Here is a 20,226-nt window from a genome sequence, read left to right on the forward strand (position 1 = left end):
ATTTCTATCATTGTTGTTCGGCCTGGTTCAGGTTAAACTCTTTATGAAACATGAACAAACACAAACAATGAATGCCACAGAACTTTCTTTTATTATCCAGTTTGACGGTCAGTTATTAAAGAAAAAGAACATAAATCAACTTTAAAGTAGATTTTCTTCAGGGCTAAATTACATGGTATCCGATCGGTGCATAAACTCCAGTAACTGCTGATACCGGTACCAGCGTTTTAGGCGGTATCTGTGGCTTTTCCGATACCGGCATCGGCATCGGAACGTCTCTAATAAGGCTGCAGCAGATCACAGAAGATTAAAAAAAAAAAAAAAATCTAACAAACAGTTGATATTGCTGTGATACCAGCTATAACGGCTTTATTAAACAAAACCCAGACAGACTATAAGTGTCTAAGTATTGTCTTGTTCTAGGATGAATCCGAGACCCAGTCCCTTAGTGAAGCCTCAGGTCGCTGTGCTTTCATTTCATGAGACGGCGCTTACCTCAAAATCCTGATACTGCTCCTCTGTCAGGGACTTCTTTGAGACCACAAGGACCCTCAGGCCTTCCCTCGCCATGTTCCCGCACTAAAAAAACAGAGCCAGCAACATCTGGATTCAGCAGGTTACAAATTCTACAAGTCTGCCAGGTATTTATAACGGGAATTAAATCACTGCTGCTACGTCTCTTCATCAGGTCTTGTGAAAAAGAAGGAAACCCACCTCCTCTTCCAGCCAGTCGTTGTACTGGACGATAGCTGCCATCACCACGTCAGCACCCTTCATGTAGAAGGTGATTTCTCCTGTAGACTCATCCTGGAAAACAATGTATTCCCAGTTTATTAATTCAGACAAAAATAGGACAGAAAAATCAGATGCATCTTACATAAAACACCCCAGTATGTTTCTCTCAGACAGGATTTCCAGTCCAGGCCTACATGAGCCAAGGTGCACATGCACTATTTGATGATTTTGCGTTGCCTAGAAATAAAAAATAAAAAAACTTATTTTTGGTATTCACAAGGGGTTTTAGAAAAGCGTTTGCAAATATTATCGAAGGGAAGTTTAACGATCCCAGGCTTCCTGAGTTCTAGCCTTGCCAACAACAATAAAGTTAGTCATCAGACTTAGTCAGAGGTTAGAAGGTGAGGTTTTTCACAGGTTTAATATTAATCTGGTTTTCTTTTGTTTGTCTTGTTGAAGAAAGTGTCAAGTCCAAATTCGCTCTCTTAGCAACAAGCACAGGAAATATCTAAGCAATTGGTCAAACTAGGAAATCAATTCAATTTCTTTGAAGCACAGTGATGTTGATCTTGAGTGGTTCCCTGACCCCGTCCTTACTTAACTTACTTCACCATTGGATATATATATATATATATATATATATATATATATATATATATATATATATATATATATATATATATATATACACACACACACACACACACACACACACACAGTATTTATACTGTACACTGTACACACAATATATATATATATATATATATATATCTATATACACACACACACAGTATTTATACTGTACACTGTACACACAATATATATATATATATATATATATATATATATATAGTATATAAAAACTCATCAAAAAAAGAAACGCCCCTTTTTTAGGACACTGTATTTTAAAGATACTTTTGTAAAAATCTAAATAACTTTAGAGATCTTCATTGTAAAGGGTTTAAACTAATGTTTTCCATGCTTGTTCAATGAACCATAAGCAATGAATGAACATGCACCTGCTGAACGGTCAAAAAGACAATAACAGCTTAAGGGCAGTAGGCAATTACGGTCACAGGTGGTGATGCATATGACACGTGCCTTTGGTGTGGGAGATCTGGGTTCGATTCCCACGGCGATACATCAACCAATGTGTCCCTGAGCAAGACACTTAACCCCTAGTTGCTCCAGAGGCGTGCAACCTCTGACATATATAGCAATTGTAAGTCGCTTTGGATAAAAGCGTCAGCTAAATGACATGTAATGTAAAAAATTAGGTAAGTAAAGAGACCTTTCTCGAAAAACGCTGATCTGCGTGAACGTGCCTTGGGCATGGTGCGAGGAGGCATGAGGACAGCAGATACATTGCATTGTCCCTACTGTGAGAAGTCTTAAGAGAGCGCTACAGGGAGACTGGAAGCACAGCTGATCGTCCTCGCAGTGGCAGACCGCATGTAACAACACCTGCATAGGATCTGTACATCCGAATATCACACCTGTGGGAGCAGGTACAGGATGGCAACAACAACCGCTTTAGTGCAGTACATGAGGAGGAGATGTATTGCAGTACTTAATGCAGCTGGTGGCCACACCAGATACTGAGGGCTACTTTTGATTACTTTTGATACTTGTTAAAGACGTCCAACTACCGTATTTTCCGCACTATAAGGCGCACCGGATTATAAGGCGCACCTTCAATGAATGGCCTATTTTAGAACTTTTTTCATATATAGGGCGCACCGGATTATAAGGCGCATAGAATAGAAGATACTGCAGTCAAACGTTTGACTGGGGTTGCGTTATGCATCCACTAGATGGAGCTGTGCTAAAGGGAATGTCAACAAAACCGTCAGATATAGTCAAACTTTATGAAGCGTTCTGACAACTCCGTTCACTCCCTCCTTACAGCATTTAAATCTAAGTGGTCCGAGAAATGGCGATCGTCTCAACGTGGTCCCTGACATGTTGTCATCAGCTTGTCCGCTTCCATTGGCCATATCAGAGGCAAACCTGAACGGATTGGCTAATATGAGCTACCAATCGAAAGCTTAGAAACTAGGGAATACGATGACGCCCACATCGATCATGTAGCAAGCTGGGCAGAGAAGCTAGCGACGATGACAAGTGCGGAAATGGAAAACGCGTTTTTCCGTTGTGATTCGGCCAGAAACTTCAACATTGTGAGGCGAACAGATCGTTTTGGAATATAAAGCATGGATATTACATTTCCTTTTGGCCAAAATACCACTTTGTTGCTGAAAGGACAACGAAATCAGGTATGGATGCACTCTCGACAGCTGCGCAGATTATGGCTAAATTGTTTTATTGTAAATTGTTTACTTTGTAACAGTTGTGTAACTGCTATAAATCATCGTATGCTTTGTATGTGGGCTTAAATTAATCATTAGAGGCTAAGCTTTCAATTGGTGTGTCGCATGGCTGTATATTTTGAATATTTAATGCTTTAAAGTTATAAAAACGCGAATGAGTGGAAGTTTTATCGAGGTTACAGCGACGCAGTGTCCCGTCAACGGGGCAGTGATCCGAGAGGTTGATCCATATATAAGGCACTCCGGATTATAAGGCGCACTGTCGTTTTTTGAGAAAATTAAAGGCTTTTAAGTGCGCCTTATAGTGCGGAAAATACGGTACAATCATTAGATGTGAGAAAAATCTTAGATAGTTTGATGTTTTTTTTGAAAGTTGTTGGTGCTTTTTTGCCACATTTCACATTCATTCAGCTTAGGTGCTGCCAAACATGGCTCGAGTGCTGCACCTAAGACTTAAAATGGCAGACAAAGTGGCTGGGTTGGCTCGGATGGTGGAGCGGGCGCACGTATACTGATAGGTTTTTGCCTCGACGCAGAGGTCCAGGGTTCGAGTCTGACTTGTGACGATTTCCAGCATGTCTTCCCCCCTCTCTCTCCTCTTTCTCACCTAGCTGTCCTATCCATTAAAAGGTGGAAAAGCCCCAAAAAAATATCTTTAAAAAAAAACATTACATATAATGTTTTGGCTGCCATATATTATTATATATATAAAATAAACATACAAAATACAATTTAAGCTCTCCTATAATGAATGTGGACCATCCCAAATTTTACAATCTTTGTTTTTCTACATTATTATTAGTTAAAATCATTCAAAGTGATCTTTAACATACATAAAACATCAAGCACATAGCAAAGCACAATGCGCCACCACAGCTTGTGCATTTCAACTGACAGAAAGAGAACAATAATCACTTACTCGCACTATGATGCCCATCCTCTTGCTCTCATAGGTGAAGGGGAATATCTGCAGGATGGTGAAGTTCAGGATTTGTCCAGTAGGGGTCCGCAGCTGCATGGAGGACTGGTCTCTTCCTACCAGTGTCAGACCGACACTCTCCGTCCACTGCACCAGCGACACCTATCAACACATTTACATTTGCATTGAAAAGGCTTTAGTGGGTGCTCATTCAAATGTAGAGGTGGTCAGGCTGCAAGATCTATCTAATGGCAAACATTTTATAAGACCTCATCATCGCTGAGGTAAACACAGCAAGAGAGTGCTATACAGCTCCCTGAACAAGATACGTCCTTCATTCTATAATCAACTCTATTCTTTTTGTTACAGACTTCATAACATGCCACTCCAAAATAACTACAAACTCAGGTCTGCTATCAATCACCGGAACATCTCAACTTCAGTTTGGTTTAAATTACCGAGGTTCAGTGATATGGAACGCTTTGCCATCAGATTGTTTTTAAAGCTATCACCTGTACAATTTAAGAAAGCTGTGAACGGCTTGCTTTGTGCAATGTTATCCCTATGGAATGTCTTTGTAAACAACCCATGTAATAATAACTAACAAATATTTGACTTTTTGCATTTGTACTGCGTTGAACTGATATTGGTTGGAATATTAGTTTTTGGCTTTTCTTTCTTTTTTCTCTCTTTCTTTCTTTCTTTCTTTCTCTCTTTCTTTCTTTCTTTCTTTCTTTCTTTCTTTCTTTCTTTCTTTCTTTCTTAGTATTTTAGTTTTTCCTTTGTATTTTAAATAGGTAATGCAAACTATGCATTGGAGAGTGCCCAGACTAAGCCCCACTGAGGTTTTTTTTGCATCTCTCCATCACATCTTTTATTGATTATGTGTAGATTAATCTGTATTATTTGTATATGTGTAAACCAATAAAAAAGTAAAAAGTGAGCACTGCTTAGTGCTTTTATTGTTCTCATGGTAAAGCCATTACGTCAACTTGATTGTGCCATTACTTGAATTACCAAACAAACAGTGAAGGGCACTTTGGAGTGAGTAGGATGCCCGGGAGCACAGTAACCATTTAGTCTTAATCAATAGCTCAAACATTTTCAGCACTCAAGACTATTGATTGATAAACTGGAGGAAATGTCCATTTCTGAACCCGAGATTTTTTGCTCGATTCCTTTCTGAAGGACACAAACAGACGACATCCATGAATACAATGTGTGTTAGCGCGTGGGAGTCTGTGCGGGGAAGAAAAAGAGGGGAGTCGACATTACCCAGATTACGATTCATCATTCATCTTCTGACTGGTCTAATAGCAGAGCGGCCAAATGGACACAGATGAGAGAGAAACAACAAAGATTGCCACATTCCACCTCTGATTTTAAAACCACAGGTTTTGTGGTTTGCAAAATTTCTTATTTTGGAAATAGATGAGCATGTAGCCTGAAAATGCCCGGCCGGGAGCACTTTAACGTCAGAAAAGCTCTGACTATCGTTATGTTTGTCATCTAGGTTGGGAAATATGAAGACTGTGCTTAGTCATAGTCTAGAAATATTGGCTGTGGGGGCATTCTTGGATCTGGTGTCGGCCACAACAGCACCACCTTGTAATAGCAGCATCTGGCTTGGGTGCACATTTCTAACTGGACTGAATAATGGTGTATCCAGTTGGTTGGAGTTGACTCACAGCCACCACACGGCTGACACGTTTTTTTTTAGGAGCTGCTGAAAAGGAAAGTGATTCACATATATCAACTTTCTTTGGTGAATTACACATAACAAAAGTCCTCATTTTGATTTTAATTACAAAAAAAAACTATAATCATTGGCATGCATACCTATTTAGAAAGTGACCAGTAAGATGTCAGTTTTGCCCTGCATTGGTAAAAACCATAAATTCAACTGACATTTTGTCTATAGCGCTCACAGCCAAAACCAGATCTATATTAAGACTTCCTGAAAGCTGTAGGAAAGCAAACTGAATCTTGCTCTTGATTGTATCAAACTGATACAATGCACCTTTCAGGGCACAGCAGCTCAAAAGAAAAAGGGTTTTACATTTGTATCCAGTGTGACCTAAAACAATACAAACGGCTCAATTTCCCTCCCACATTATAAACCACAGTTCTATAATCACCGCAGATGTACTGGGCTCTATAAAAATGTGCTATCACGGAGGAAATTCAAAAGAGGATAAGTGCAATGGGCTGGGGAGCACATTAAGGAAATCCGTATTTACACCGCAGGAAATGGATCCGAGTCGAAGTCCGCAGCCCTCTTCCTGATGTTCAAAGAATTCGTGCTGATCAAGGACATACACGGGGAATGCCATTTGGCTTGTGAACGTTCTTCAAGTAAGAAAGTAGGGAAGACACTCGAGATAACGGCCTCGACTGACAAAAAAACCGAGAGCTCCCCATCTCGAGATGGGAAGTCTGTTCTCCTGTCAGGCCTCCCGCGGTCGGCCTTGAGAAAATGATGTTTAAGTAGATGAAGTGGTCATTTCCCAACATGTCAAGTTGACGTATATCAACATGTAGGTATTTTCCTGTGTGCATTTTTTAATCTGAAGGACGTACTGCAGCTGTTTCTATAATAAATGTGGGAAACGTGCAAGTCTACATGTATGCTTCCACAGACAGTTTCTAATGAATAAATCCAGGGTGCTTCTTTTAAATTTCATTTTATTTAATTTCCCTCTGTTTGTGACAGTTCTTTATTTGACTTCCCCGCCTATTCCTTAAAGGGGTGATAGAATGATTATATAGGGTATTTCACACTGTTCCTTATGGTCTCCTAATGGGGTATGTAACATTGGTTGGGCTGAAAATGGCCTGGTTGATATTTTATTGGCCCTTATGCATCCCTGTGTTTTGGCCCTATTTGTAACAAGAGATTTTCTTCCAACTATGGTATGGTCATGAATATTTAGATGAGCTGCGCGCTGATTGGTTGAGCGACTTGCCATACGCACATATTAGAGCGCCGCTGATTGGTTGAGCGAATCCCCAATACACATACATTAGAGAAGCGACAGAATCTCATATTCCAGACACTGCAATGTTTCATTACCAAATTCACTTCTGAGACTTTTTGCCAGAAATCAACTATATAAAGCTGAAATATGGGCCGTTTTACAAAATTTGATGGCTAATTGCAAATTTGGTAAGACGGTGTCGGACTTTAGGAGCTCCACACAGTCTGACGAAAAGCGCAGCCTGCTGGGCTCCATCCCAGGGCAAAGTCACCCTTTGTGGATACTGCACTACGGGGCTCGCGGCCAGCTGCCGGCATAACTCTAATATATTTACGGTTTGAATTTTGTCACGCCACTTTGATTTTAAGGCATTTTTATGAACACGTGAGGCGTCTTTGTAGGACAAGCAGCTGCTTGCAATATGTCCCATTCATTACAATGGGGAAATACCGCGGCTAGCTAGCTACACTGTCGCCATAACTAAATTATATTTACAGTTTGAATTTAGATCCCCACTTATATAACATCATTCCCCAATGTCTTATAAAGCTAACCGTTGTGTCCGATTTGATTTTAAGGCATTTTTATGAACGTGAGGCGTCTTTGTAGGACCAGCAGCTGCTTGCAATATGTCCCATTCATTACAATGGGGAAATACCGCAGCTAGCTAGCTACACTTTCGCCATAACTTAATTATATTTACAGTTTGAATTTCGTCACGCCACTTATATAACATCATTCCCCAATGTCTTATAAAGCTAACCGTTGTGTCCGATTTGATTTTAAGGCATTTTTATGAACGCGAGGCGTCTTTGTAGGACGAGCAGCTGCTTGCTATATGTCCCATTCATTACAATGGGGAAATACCGCAGCTAGCTAGCTACACTGTCGCCATAACTAAATTATATTTACAGTTTGAATTTCGTCACGCCACTTATATAACATCATTCCCCAATGTCTTATAAAGCTAACCGTTGTGTCCGATTTGATTTTAAGGCATTTTTATGAACGCGAGGCGTCTTTGTAGGACGAGCAGCTGCTTGCTATATGTCCCATTCATTACAATGGGGAAATACCGCAGCTAGCTACACTGTCGCCATAACTAAATTATATTTACAGTTTGAATTTCGTCACGCCACTTATATAACATCATTCCCCAATGTCTTATAAAGCTAACCGTTGTGTCCGATTTGATTTTAAGGCATTTTTATGAACGCGAGGCGTCTTTGTAGGACGAGCAGCTGCTTGCTACATGTCCCATTCATTACAATGGGGAAATATCGCAGCTTGCTCACTTTCGCATAACTAAAGTATATTTACAGTTTGAATTTCGTCACGGCATGACTATTACAGATTCCTCAAGGTCTTACAAAGCTTAGCTAACACTTGTCCGATTTCGGATATCAATTGAATGTATTTTTGTGAATGTCAGAGTTAGGAGGAGGCTAGCTAGCTCTCATTGATGGACTCCATCTCACCACGGCTCTATCAATGAGACTCGCGGACAAGAGGCTTTATTTCCCCGATTGTTTGTTTAAATAACTCAACACACATACCCATTATAACATTAACTGGAACCTGCGGGCTGCGGTAAAAGATTGCGGGCGTAACAAGCTCGCTGACACTGCGGTCAGGGTGGCGATGTAGCAACCCAGGCAGCACCAACACCGGCACTAAACTCCGACACACAGTCGGAGAAAATTTGCAATTAGCCATCCTTTTTCGTAGTAAAGCGCCGCCCATATTTGAGCTTTATATGGTTGATTTCTCGCATAAAAAAGTTTCAGAAGTGAATTTTGTAATGGAATAGCAGAGATCTGCGTGACCTAGCTAGATTCAGAAGACTACCTGATCTCAGGTCAGTTGTGTAGCCTATGTAAATATTGGGGCGTGACTGTTCTCTTAAGGTTCCGGATGTTGAGATGCTTGCGTAAGCAACTCAGCTTTGTTGGGATTCGCCCGTTTTCAGCGGCAGTTTCAAAATATGAGATTTTCATAGTAAAGGGGTGTCAGTGGGACTTTGAGCTTCTATGTACGTCCTATTTACCCACCGAACTGTCGTTATTCAACTATGACAGGGTAAAATCGGTTTTGCATTCTATCACCCCTTTAAATGTATTTTAAATTGTTCTTTCCGTTTTCGTTAATGCTATTTGAGTAGCATACTGTTTGACCTGCACTTCAGCAGTTAAATGATGAATTTATCACAAAGTCGCATGCATTTTTCTGTCCCATTTAGTAAGAACAGAGAGCGCCGAGAACGTTTTCTCAGCACGCTAAATAATTTTTTTTTTTTTTTAAACATCTAGAACAAAAGGATTCTCTGAAATTAGATGTTATCAGATGATTAGATAAAGATGAAATCTTAAAGCTTCCCTCCAGACACGTTTTCAGACATGTAAAAATACTCTGCTATGAATAATAATTTATGTTCGGGTGTTCAAAACTAAGCGTTTACCATCATGATTGAAAAATCCAGAATCTATGAATATGCAAATCAGTGTTTCCCATACATAGGTACTACTTGGGCGCTGCGCCCAGAGAGACTGAGACCCGCCCATATTTTTTTTTAAGATTATTTTTTCGGGCATTTTAGGCCTTTATTTCCATAGGACAAATGATAACATGAAAAGGGAGAGAGACATGCAGCAAAGGGCCGCAGGTCGGAGTCAAACCCGCGGCCGCTGCGTTGAGGAGTAAACCTCTATATATGTGCGCCTGCTCTACCAACTGAGCTAACCCCGCCCGTATATAACTTGACACAAGATGTCTTCTACCTAACTGAGAGCTGCATTCCTAGTGGATGTGCACTGGAGGCTTCCAGTTTCCAGAAGTTTCCACATCGCACTTGTGTTAAGTTGCATATTGGACCACAACTGGCTTCCAAACTAATCATGCTCTTGTGTAAACTCAGATTTAGGGTGAGCTCAGAGAATCTTTCTAACCCTAATCCCTCAGCAGATGAACGTAAAAACAATCTTTTAGTATCCGCACATTCATGATTCCATAGGATTCTGCACAGTGAAACTCAAACATCCAAGAGAAAGTATCTATTTTATGTTAGTTTCTTGGTCCTCTCTCTCTCTCTCTCTCTCTCTCTCTCTCTCTCTCTCTCTCTCTCTCTCTCTCTCTCTCTCTCTCTCTCTCTCTCTCTCTCTCTCTCTCTCTCTCTCTCTCTCATTTTTTATAAAATAAAATGTGTCTGTTTCCATGAGCGGAATACAAAAAGTGAAGCGTGAAATGAAATTAACAATAAGCTGAACCTATTTTGGACTCAAAGGGGACTTTTCAATCCCTGAAGTTCTTTATGGATTTAAAAAATGAATAGCATTTTGTGAGAATTCAAGCCAAGATAATTGGTACTACGTTTTCATATCAGCACATGCCCTGTGGGTTTTTGAAAAACACAATGTTCTCAGTCTACCCTCCTGTGGATGGAAATAGCATGAGTGTCACAGAAAGTGGAGGAACGTGTGTACGGTTCTGTGGCTGGCCATGGTACCTCGTCTGGGCTGGAGGCCTGGTAAACTCTGCATGTGTCTTCATAGTGCTGCTCCGCCTCGGCCTGGTCCGTCACACCGTTGGCCTCGTACACGGGAGTCACGTTGTGCACCAGGGCGATGGCCTTCACTGCCTCGTGAACTCTGCTGCTGATGGTCTTGCGGACCTTGGTGGCTGCTGGAGCCCTGGAGGCTGGAAGGTCATGGCTGGGCTGAGCACAATTACAGAAAGTACTGTGATCAAAAGAAGGGCACGCAGGAATCTAAAACGAGTTATAACCTTTTTCAAACGGGAGCCTTTCATTGTGGACGAGGTTTTCCTGAGAGAGGGCAGCTATTGCAGCCAGTAGAATCTGTACTGTCGAAATAAGCTGTATGAACACATGAACTCTGATATACAGCAATGCATGCAGACATTGGGGCTGCCACAATTATTTATTTAGTTCTGTCAATAAAATGTCAAAAAATAGTGAAGAATATGTCCCGTGTAAGTTCCCAGAGGCCGAGGTGACGTCTTCAAATTGTATGTTTTATCCGATCAACAGTCCAAAAAAACCAAACCTATTCAGCTTCTTATCATTTATGACAAAGAAAGGCATCAAATTCTCACATTTTGACTTTTTTTGCTTAAAAAAAAGAAAATGACTAAAGCGATTACTCAATGATCAAAATCTTTGCCAATTCATTTTCTGTCGATCGACTAATCGTCGGAGCTCTAAAAGACACATTCGAAATGTTCATTTTAAAATGGCGATTACTAGCTAGAAATGTGTAGGTTTTAGTCTGGGAAAAGTAGCTGCTTCGCTAACGGCAGTTCCAACGATTGCTGCGATAGTGGCCTGTAAACATAACCAGATGTGTAAAGTAAATATGAACAATTTGCTTTGGCATTGTGGCCTTGCTATTTTTAGAAGCCTGTGTGTTCCAGGGGTTAATGACGGCGTCATTTAAGAGGTCCGGTCGGTGCTTTGCTTGTGGGCTAATCCTGTTTCCTGCCTCGCTAACCTCTGGTGTCAAGGGGGACAAAGAGTGTCATCTGAGGTCAGGAAGCATTCAACCCAACAAAAATCACACACTCATACGTTTCTTAAAACAGTGCTGGCGTCTGTTTGTTGCACCCTTTCCCCAAGATTCTGTTTGTTTGTTTTCCAAATGTGGGTGAATTTGTTCCATTTTTACAGCACAGCGTAGAAACGTGCATGTTTTTGGTTATTACCTGTGTGTAGGCGCTGAACACGTGGCTCTGTACTTCATCCATCGAGTCCATCCCATATGCCACAGTTCCAAGATGGAGGCGCCTGAACACCATTTCGTTCAGAGTAAGAGTTCCTGGTAAAGATTACACCACAGGCATTCAAATCATAATAATTACAATTCAAAGAGTTCCATTTCAAGATGAATCCCAGCATCCTGACTTACAGCACCCAATATGAATTTTGGTTTGCTAAATGAATATCATTTTGGAAACCTCACATGTATCTAGGGCTGTCCTCAATTAAAGAAATTCTTAATGGACTAACACGACGAATCTAGTTGACTTAATCGACAGATCTGTAAAACTGAGTTTCTCCACAAAAGAGTCATGCAAAAGCAACACTTTAAATCTTGGTTGTTTTTTTTTACCAGAAATGTGCTGATAAGTTTCTTGTAAATAAATCATTCAGCATGAAAAAGCATTTTAAAAAAATGACTAATCGACTAAAGAAATCATAGTCGACTAAGACCAAAACGACCGATAAGTCGAGTAATCCACCAGAACGGGGCAGCTCTTCATGCATCAGTATCTGTAAAAGTATTTCTACAACTTTCACGGGTGTGGATTGACAAACAATAATCAGTTCCTTAAAACAAGCGTTTGTATGTCACACATGGTGACTGGAGAAAAAAAAAAATAAAATGGCAAGGAAGCCAGAAGCCTTCCCTTCAACACTACACACAACCTCTGTATCCTCACACTCACTTTAAAAGGATTTTCCGCCAGTATATCAAAAAGACCTCAGGGGCCTCGCGCGTACATTAGCCTGACCTGCAGACCCCAGCGGCCTTATCGCGCTCTGGATGGGGAAATGGCTGATCACTTTATTGGGCATTAGGGCTATAAATCTGACGTGTAACACCTCGCGCCTGAGGAAGTGCACTGGTGGAGGTGTTGTGCTCGGTGTGTATGGATGAGAGACTTTTTTTATGATTTAAGGGTCCAATAAGTAGCAGGTCTCCAGGAGCAGAAACCCCACCACAGAGCAACTCCCCGCCTCCCCCCTCCCCAGGGAAGGAAACGACTTAACTCTGTCCTACTGGATACTTCCTTGGCAAATCCTCAGCACTATAACTCCTCATTTTAGCACTCCACATGCTGGCCTCAGTCATTCTTTGGGCCACACCACCATGGCTGTTTGAGTTTGGGTCCAAAATCGCATACTACAGTATGCACTACATACTCAATATGTATACTATCGTTCAACATACTTTTGTGTAAATAAACAGTAGTGTGTATCTTTTCGGAGGCACTAAGCTGACGACAATCGCAGGCAACAAAATCACAGATTTATATATATATATATATATATATATATATATATATATATATATATATATATATATATATATATATATATATATGTAGAAATGTAAATTAAAGGGTTTTTGACATTACAGAGCTCCTTGGTTTCTGTCCGTTTGTCTGTTTGGAACGTCGTCGTTACTACCGTATTGCATTGTGGGATACTTATGCCGGCGCAGCGTCCAGTGTTTGCATACTTTAATATTTCCCCGGAAATAGTATGCAATTCACGTGCTATTGGTTTCATGCTATATTTCGGACAAACTTAAAAATCTTGCACACTGTTTTAGCCTACTAAATAGCCTGTTAGCATATTGCTTTTCACTGCCATTTGCTGCAGTCTAACCTGTTTTGTCAGTCAGCAGGTAGGAGATGCGTCCAAGCTGTTCAGGTATGGTGCTCGCCCTCACCATCGTCCCAGGGATCTTAGAGTCTTTCTTAATCATCCAACTGAAAACCATCTTTCCCATATCCAGGTTGACACGCAAACTGCATCAAATAAAAACAGTAAATGAGGGATTTTGTAAAAATTGTAAAAAGACAAACAAAAAACCAATGCAACACTGCAGATGCAAATGACTTTGAAGAAGAGAATCTTAAGTGGCACCTGATCGGCACAATGTTAGAGAAGAGCAGCAGGAAGCGAACGATCTGGAGGTACCAACGGCCGGCAAAGTGCTGCAGGGCCACCATGACCAGTGACACCACCACAAGGGCCCCAAACAGGATCTTGGTCAAACAGTTCACTTCCAAGTCAAACAAACCCACCTATTATGAGCAATAGAGGCAAATATTAGGAGTCAAAAACAAATAGTGTATGTGCAATATGTACAGTAGGTCTTAGTCAGTGGTGGAATGTAACTAAGGTACTTGTGCTTTACTTCTTTTCGCGCCACTTTCTACTTCTACATGTTGTATGAGTAGGGTTACTTAAGTAAAGGACCTGAATACTTCTTCCACCACTGATCTTAGTAAATCAAATAATCTATTAAAAGTTAAATAAATTACACAATTAATTTATTAAGGTTAGATTATATATATATTTTTTTAAAAGCTCCATCTTCATTCAAACTAACTGATGGAATGTCGGTCCTCGGGCTCTGGTTCACACTACTGTACCTTGTGCCTCGGGTTGGAGGTGTTCATGACACTGCGCAGCTCCTTGCCTGTGTAAATCACAACCCCCACCACTGTGCCTGGAGGGAGGGAGAGAAAAAGAGCTAAGAAACACTGTCTCAGGTTAATATCATAAAGGACCAAAAACACAATATGTCAAGACGATGTTTCCCAGGCTTATAATCTTGACATTAATAGACTTTTTTTCAAATGACGAATGTCATTTGTATTATAGGATGCAGATCTCCAATTGCTTAACGAATAACATGTGTTATTATATGTTGAGTCTGTGTTTGACTGTGTTCCTGTGGGTCTATGTCTCTGTATGTTTATCTATGTCTGTGTATAAGTGCATGTGGTTGTATACATGCCAGTGATGCATCATTTTGGTGTTTGTAATGGCTGAGGGCTTGTAACCAATAACAAATCCATTCTACTTTCTTTTTTCCTACCCTTTTTTGTACACGTTTGTATTTGACACTTTGCTTTCCCAAGTGTGCATAGTGTACTTTTCTGTATATTGTCAACTAACAAATACGTTTCACTTTTTTTTTTGCCTGTTTATTTGCATTAGAAGAAAAAAAATGTTGAGTTTACTAGGGAAGAAAGCACACTCTCTTTACTCTCTTGTGAGTGGCTGCCATAAATGGGCAAAATGTCTCACTGCCCCATTGTTGTTTTTTTTCTGAGTGTGTTTGGTTAGACAAGTCATCAACAGTTGTGATTGAAGCGATGCTTCAGTGCACATCTGTGCGCTAAGGGCAAAGGCTGGTCCGGGTTACTTCCTGGGTATTAGCTGCCTTATCGACAGAGATGCACCGCCACCCAGTTATTTACCGGAGGCAACTACGGTGCTGGCCCACAGGGTGTTCTCAATGCTGAGACTTTCGTTGACTGGGGGGTCTCCATCTTCCTGTAACAGTTGAGACGACAAGTATTAAACATGATGAGCAAAGACAAAAGAAAAAACAGTCAAATAATTGCTTTTTGTTAAAGAAGTTTTGTAAACATTGCTGGCTTATCTCCCCAGGTATTTATTTAGTCAGTCATAAAGTTGCAAAAAAAACCTCTGTCTAACTTGCAAAAAATATATAAAGAGTATAGAGTAGAGCATCTTCAAGCAAAATCTGTCCACAAATTTGTTTGCCTGAAGATGGTCTAGTACCAAAACATTGCCTACTAATAAACTGTATGTTTTTTGCAAATTAGACTGTGTGCGGCAGTTTTTTGGCAACTTTTGACCTGCTTGTCCCCCTCCGACGCACCTGTCTCACGTTCTAGGTGTGCAACGTATTTTTCTGTACTTCATTCATGAAGTTGAAATTAATAAATGAAAATAAACGGAGAGACTGCGGTTCAAATTATAACCATGGACGTACAAGTTTTTTTTTTTTTATTCTCCGACCAAGCAAGATTGGCGTCATGCTTTTTACATAAAAGTGACTCAGGCGCCATCTGATTAACATAAAGGGGCTTAGGGCTCAACAGAATAGCAATGTAAGCACTCACCCTGGTGAAAGTTCCAATAAAGTTATGGATATCAATGTTTGGTTCTTCTGCGTACACATATGATCTGATTTGTAGAAGGTCCTGTGAGACATCAAAAACATGGTTTAGGATGACTTGAATAATGACAAACGATGCAGAGCTTGGCCTTACTTGCTCATCAAACATTATGTAACTATCTCCAATAATATACATGGACACCAGGTTATTCTATATTATCCTTTAAGTTTATGCAGCAACAGTGTTTGCTCTATGATTTAGCATTTTACATTGAGAACCTTTGCTCAAGGCTATCATTAGTAGACAAACTGCTTCGACACGTTTAAAAAGAAATAAACATTCCCAGACCCAGACTTGTGTGACAAATACGGCAGTTGTTTTATTTTCCCTATTTTGTCTATCCTGAGGCATGTATCGTTTTTTTAGCAAAGGATAACCTGTCACCAGGGGCTCAGAGAAGCAGCCCAGGCAGTTCAGGGTTGAGTTAGACCCAGGGCTGCAACTAACAATCATTTTTATCATCGATTAATCTGCTCATATTATTATCTCAATTAATCCTTTGGTAATGGTAGTGAAAGATGCCTTTCACAATTTACCAAAGCCAGAATTAACATCCTCAATGTGTCTGTCTGACCAGAATATTTTTTTTTGTTGCCACCTTGACTTAAAAACATATTTCCAACAAATAATCGATTATCAAAATAGTTGCCAAATTATTTTCTGTCGATGGATTAACTGATTAATCGGCTAATCAGCTCTAGACCAATATATCAGTGTGCCAATGGCAGCCATCAAATAACAGCAATGCTGTCCACCTGTGATAAAAAGGAAGTTTCTTCTTGACACTAGTTTGGTAACAATAGTTTTATTAACTTTTTGGTCAGGATTATTACAAATTAAGGCCCACCAAACGCAGACTAAAGCCAAATGTAAAATTTAAGTCATATATAAATCACTACTAAGAAGTTTGGGAGACATCTACTGTAGCGGGAACTACCACAGGGGCAGTTTTAAGTTTATTGAACTTAACTGTATCACACTGAAAATGTATTGACTTACTGACAATTTGAAATCTGAAAAGTATCATCATGGATATTTGCCTTTTAAAAACCCAAACTGGTCAAACACTGAGGAACTTAAGGTGCAAAAAAGTACAGGCCTGACAGACGTTCCCTGATGACTAGGCCACCCGGCTCTCTAGTTAAAAGACTACTCTGTCCTAATGAAAGACTTGCTTCTCCGAGAACACAGTCAGCATGGGCAATTACAAAATACAAGGCGTGGCGATGGCATAATCACAGCGTTCTATTTCATGACTTACAGCAGCGGTTGGCAGTCTCTGTGTGCAGGCCACTGGGAGGCGTAGTTTCCAGTCCGTCTCTCCATCCAGCTGGTCAGTCCGCAGGAAACAGGATCCTGGGAAAGAGAGGACAAGAGCTGCCAATGATGCCAGATGGAAACACATTCACCCCTAGGGGGAAACAACAGATAGGCTTTGAGTTAAAGGGGGGGAGGGAGGGACATCACAATCTCTATTTGTGATGGTGGCATTGATTGTAAAAAAAATCCCTACATGGGATCTGTGATATATTGTGGGACTGAAATCATAACAATCCAATATAAAATTACATGTTTGGATGTGGTGTGTGTGTGTGTGTGTGTGTGTGTGTGTGTGTGTTGATGATTACTGGCCGGTGACCATACAGATGTTTCTCAGATGCTTCTGTTTATTTAGGTTATCTGTTGATTGTTGGAGCAGACGATGCAAGAACAATTTCTGTGTGAACAGACAATAAAGTTTTATCTCATCTTATTTATATTTCGACAGAAGCTGAAGGCTACGGTCAACTCTTGCTGGTTCCTGGTTTTCTCTCCTGATGTCCCAATATACATATGAAGTACATATCAGTTTGAATAAATACATGAAAAAGGGCAATCAAACAATTTGGCATGGAATCACAAATGAGTGGCAGCAACTTCTGTGAATGGGACTAAGCTGCATAGATCACTGTTGGGATGGAAGTAAAGGCAATCCAACAAAGCCTCCCCCGCCACTGGCTTGCAAGCATCATCCTGCCCAAAACTCCCCAATCCTGGCCTAGGGTCTTCATAATTGACCTAATGGCCTCCACATGGAAGAGAGATAACCAAGCACCATTTCCAGTAAAACAAAGCTGTTGTTTTTCTTCCCCCGACAGGAAGACGCAACAACAACGTGCATCTAGCTTTACGGAGTCACATTTGGGTTTCTGGAAGTACAAAATAAAACATGTCCCTGTGATGGCATTTAGATGAGGTTGTTATTTTGAATGGATGTGTGTGTGTGTACTTTGTATATGTGCAAATAAACAAGTGCAATGCAATTTGCCAAGTTTGTGCTATCGCTGACAAATCATGGCCTAATCCATATTTGATTATTCAGATGAGGCATCCTCCTCTCATGTCTCCTGTTTTATCTTTGCATTGGATTTCGGTGTGTCCCTCGAGTTTCCTTTTCATTATCTTCTCATTTGAAAGACAAAATGAGTCATCAAAAGATGAAGAGGGAACGATGTGTTGTCTACAGTGCCCAATCTCGCGCCATTACAATGGAGTAAGAAACTCTCCACCACACTGCACTTTGAGTGATAGTTTAGTACTGGACCCAATTACAATTTAGACATTGTAGGACTTCCTGTCCTGGCTCAGGGCTAATCCCTGCACCTCAGCGCCTTTCTTAAACAAGTCATTTCCCCAGCCAGCCAGCCAGCCAGCCAGCCAGCCTGTTGTGGAGATCTGGATGAATGACCAGCAGATGTTTACCATTTCTTTCAGAGGTCCTTAAAAAGATCATGTCAGCAGGAACACGCTGGTTCTACAAAAAAAGGCAGAAAAGAAAAACATCACTTCAACATCACTTCTTGATCCTGCACTTTTCCTCCTCCCTCCTCCGCTCTTTAACTGTAGAAAAGTAAGACTTTTAGCTTTTCATGGGCCACATTACCAACAGCAAGTCAGTCAAAAAGAATAAGCCCTCCAGCAAATCATCCTGTCGTGTGGCCTGAACAGGACCCTGGCCAGGTTTTACACTCTGCCTGACCTGGTCCCTCCACGACACCAGAAAAAATTCTCCGTTCAATTCATCTGGACAGCTTCCCAAAAATGCTTTTATTGCTAAGTGGTCGATAGTCTAATAAAGATGCATTATGACTCCTGAAATGCAGGCTCATTTAGAAATTCCAAAGCTTGCTTTTGGTCAGCTACTGGTTTAACCTCTGCTGATTAGTTTACGTTTCTGAATTGTAACTCGCCTAACTCTAGGGCTGGGTATCGATCCAAATATTCCGGTATTAATATCTAATACCGTGACTTTAACACGACAGTGTGACGTCATGGGAGCGCCCTAACTATTTATACATAGTTGTGTTTGTGACACTAGTTGCAGTCTTCTCCTGAACAGAGGTGTCGCAACTGAGGAAAGGCTACCGACTTTGCTATTTCTACGGACTAGAAGAAGAAGAAAAAGGTAAACAATGGCAGAACTGGCAGCAGCATTGCCGTCAATGTTTCCATTTGAGTCGATGACCTACTTCGTCGGATCAAGCCGCTCATTCACCATAAAAGAACTCCTCTTAACCCAGTAAGTTTACAAGAGAGACTTGCAGTCACTCTGAGAGTCCTGGCATCCGGTTGCCCGCAAACTCGTCCATGCTTCCTGTTTCCGCTTTGTCGTGCGCTGCTGAAAAGAATAGAGTGGTGCACGACCTCTGGTTAAATCCTGGCACGCCAGCGAGATCTACGTCATTTTGACGTCACGCTGTCACGCAACAGGTCGGGAACGGCGACTGTAAAGAGGCCTTTAGACAGCCAATCAGCAGCATTATTAGATCTCGGTAGAAGCATGCTGCATGCTCGTTGGCTTACTGACGCTGCTTTACTCCTTAGGTATTAAAACTTGATATTGAACGACGAGGCACTTTCCGACACTCGATACTAAGGAGGCAATTTGGTCGGTGCCTAAAAAGTATCGAATTTGGTAGCCAGCCCTACATAACTCTGAATCACTCAGTCATCTTAGTGAAACGTGTAGGACAACGTGTGTGACCTTTCCTTCAGCTGCTCTGAAATGAGTGATTCAGAAAAGAAGTCCTCAGTTGGAAACTGAAGACAGGTCTCACGTCTCACGTTTCATGCACAAAGACTTTGGGAGAATCCACTCCGTCTGCGAGAAGAGCAACGCAACAGATTCCCCAGGAGACTTAAATTAGATATCTCAAACAACTACAAACTACAAATGGGATTTCAAGACGAAAAAAAAAAAAAAAAGTATATCAATAAATAGCACTTAATTGAATTTGTGGTTGAGATCTAATTAAAAGGCATTTTAGGTTCCCATCGGTTGTGTATGCATTGAGTTTGACAGGCTGAGGCTCAGCATTGATCACAAGATTACAAAATCTTTACTAACTCCTTTCACCTCAGTCACCAGTGGAGCACAGAAGATTAACAACCCCCTCATTATTCGCTGTCATATAAATGGGAACTTGACAGTCCTGAAAAGCAAAACCACTCACAGATGTGGCCAAAAGAATCTTTAACAAAC

At 40.8% G+C, this 20,226-nt stretch overlaps 1 protein-coding gene across 1 annotated transcript in view; it reads right to left on the reverse strand.

Moving 5' to 3' along the window:
• LOC120559208 (probable phospholipid-transporting ATPase IIA) overlaps positions 1-20,226 on the reverse strand; it is a 50,039-nt gene that overhangs the window by 20,320 nt on the left and 9,493 nt on the right. Inside the window, exons 6-17 of the mRNA XM_039800758.1 lie at positions 18,447-18,498; positions 16,966-17,060; positions 15,648-15,728; positions 14,976-15,051; positions 14,142-14,218; positions 13,630-13,790; positions 13,369-13,511; positions 11,679-11,791; positions 10,465-10,674; positions 3,985-4,146; positions 715-807; positions 496-579 (exon numbers count right to left, since the gene is read on the reverse strand). Coding sequence (XP_039656692.1) covers positions 496-579; positions 715-807; positions 3,985-4,146; positions 10,465-10,674; positions 11,679-11,791; positions 13,369-13,511; positions 13,630-13,790; positions 14,142-14,218; positions 14,976-15,051; positions 15,648-15,728; positions 16,966-17,060; positions 18,447-18,498 — 1,347 coding nt within the window. The remainder of the gene's footprint in view (positions 1-495; positions 580-714; positions 808-3,984; positions 4,147-10,464; positions 10,675-11,678; positions 11,792-13,368; positions 13,512-13,629; positions 13,791-14,141; positions 14,219-14,975; positions 15,052-15,647; positions 15,729-16,965; positions 17,061-18,446; positions 18,499-20,226) is intronic.

The sequence above is a fragment of the Perca fluviatilis genome, chromosome 5, assembly GCF_010015445.1.
Source record: "Perca fluviatilis chromosome 5, GENO_Pfluv_1.0, whole genome shotgun sequence".
Classification (NCBI taxonomy): domain Eukaryota; kingdom Metazoa; phylum Chordata; class Actinopteri; order Perciformes; family Percidae; genus Perca; species Perca fluviatilis.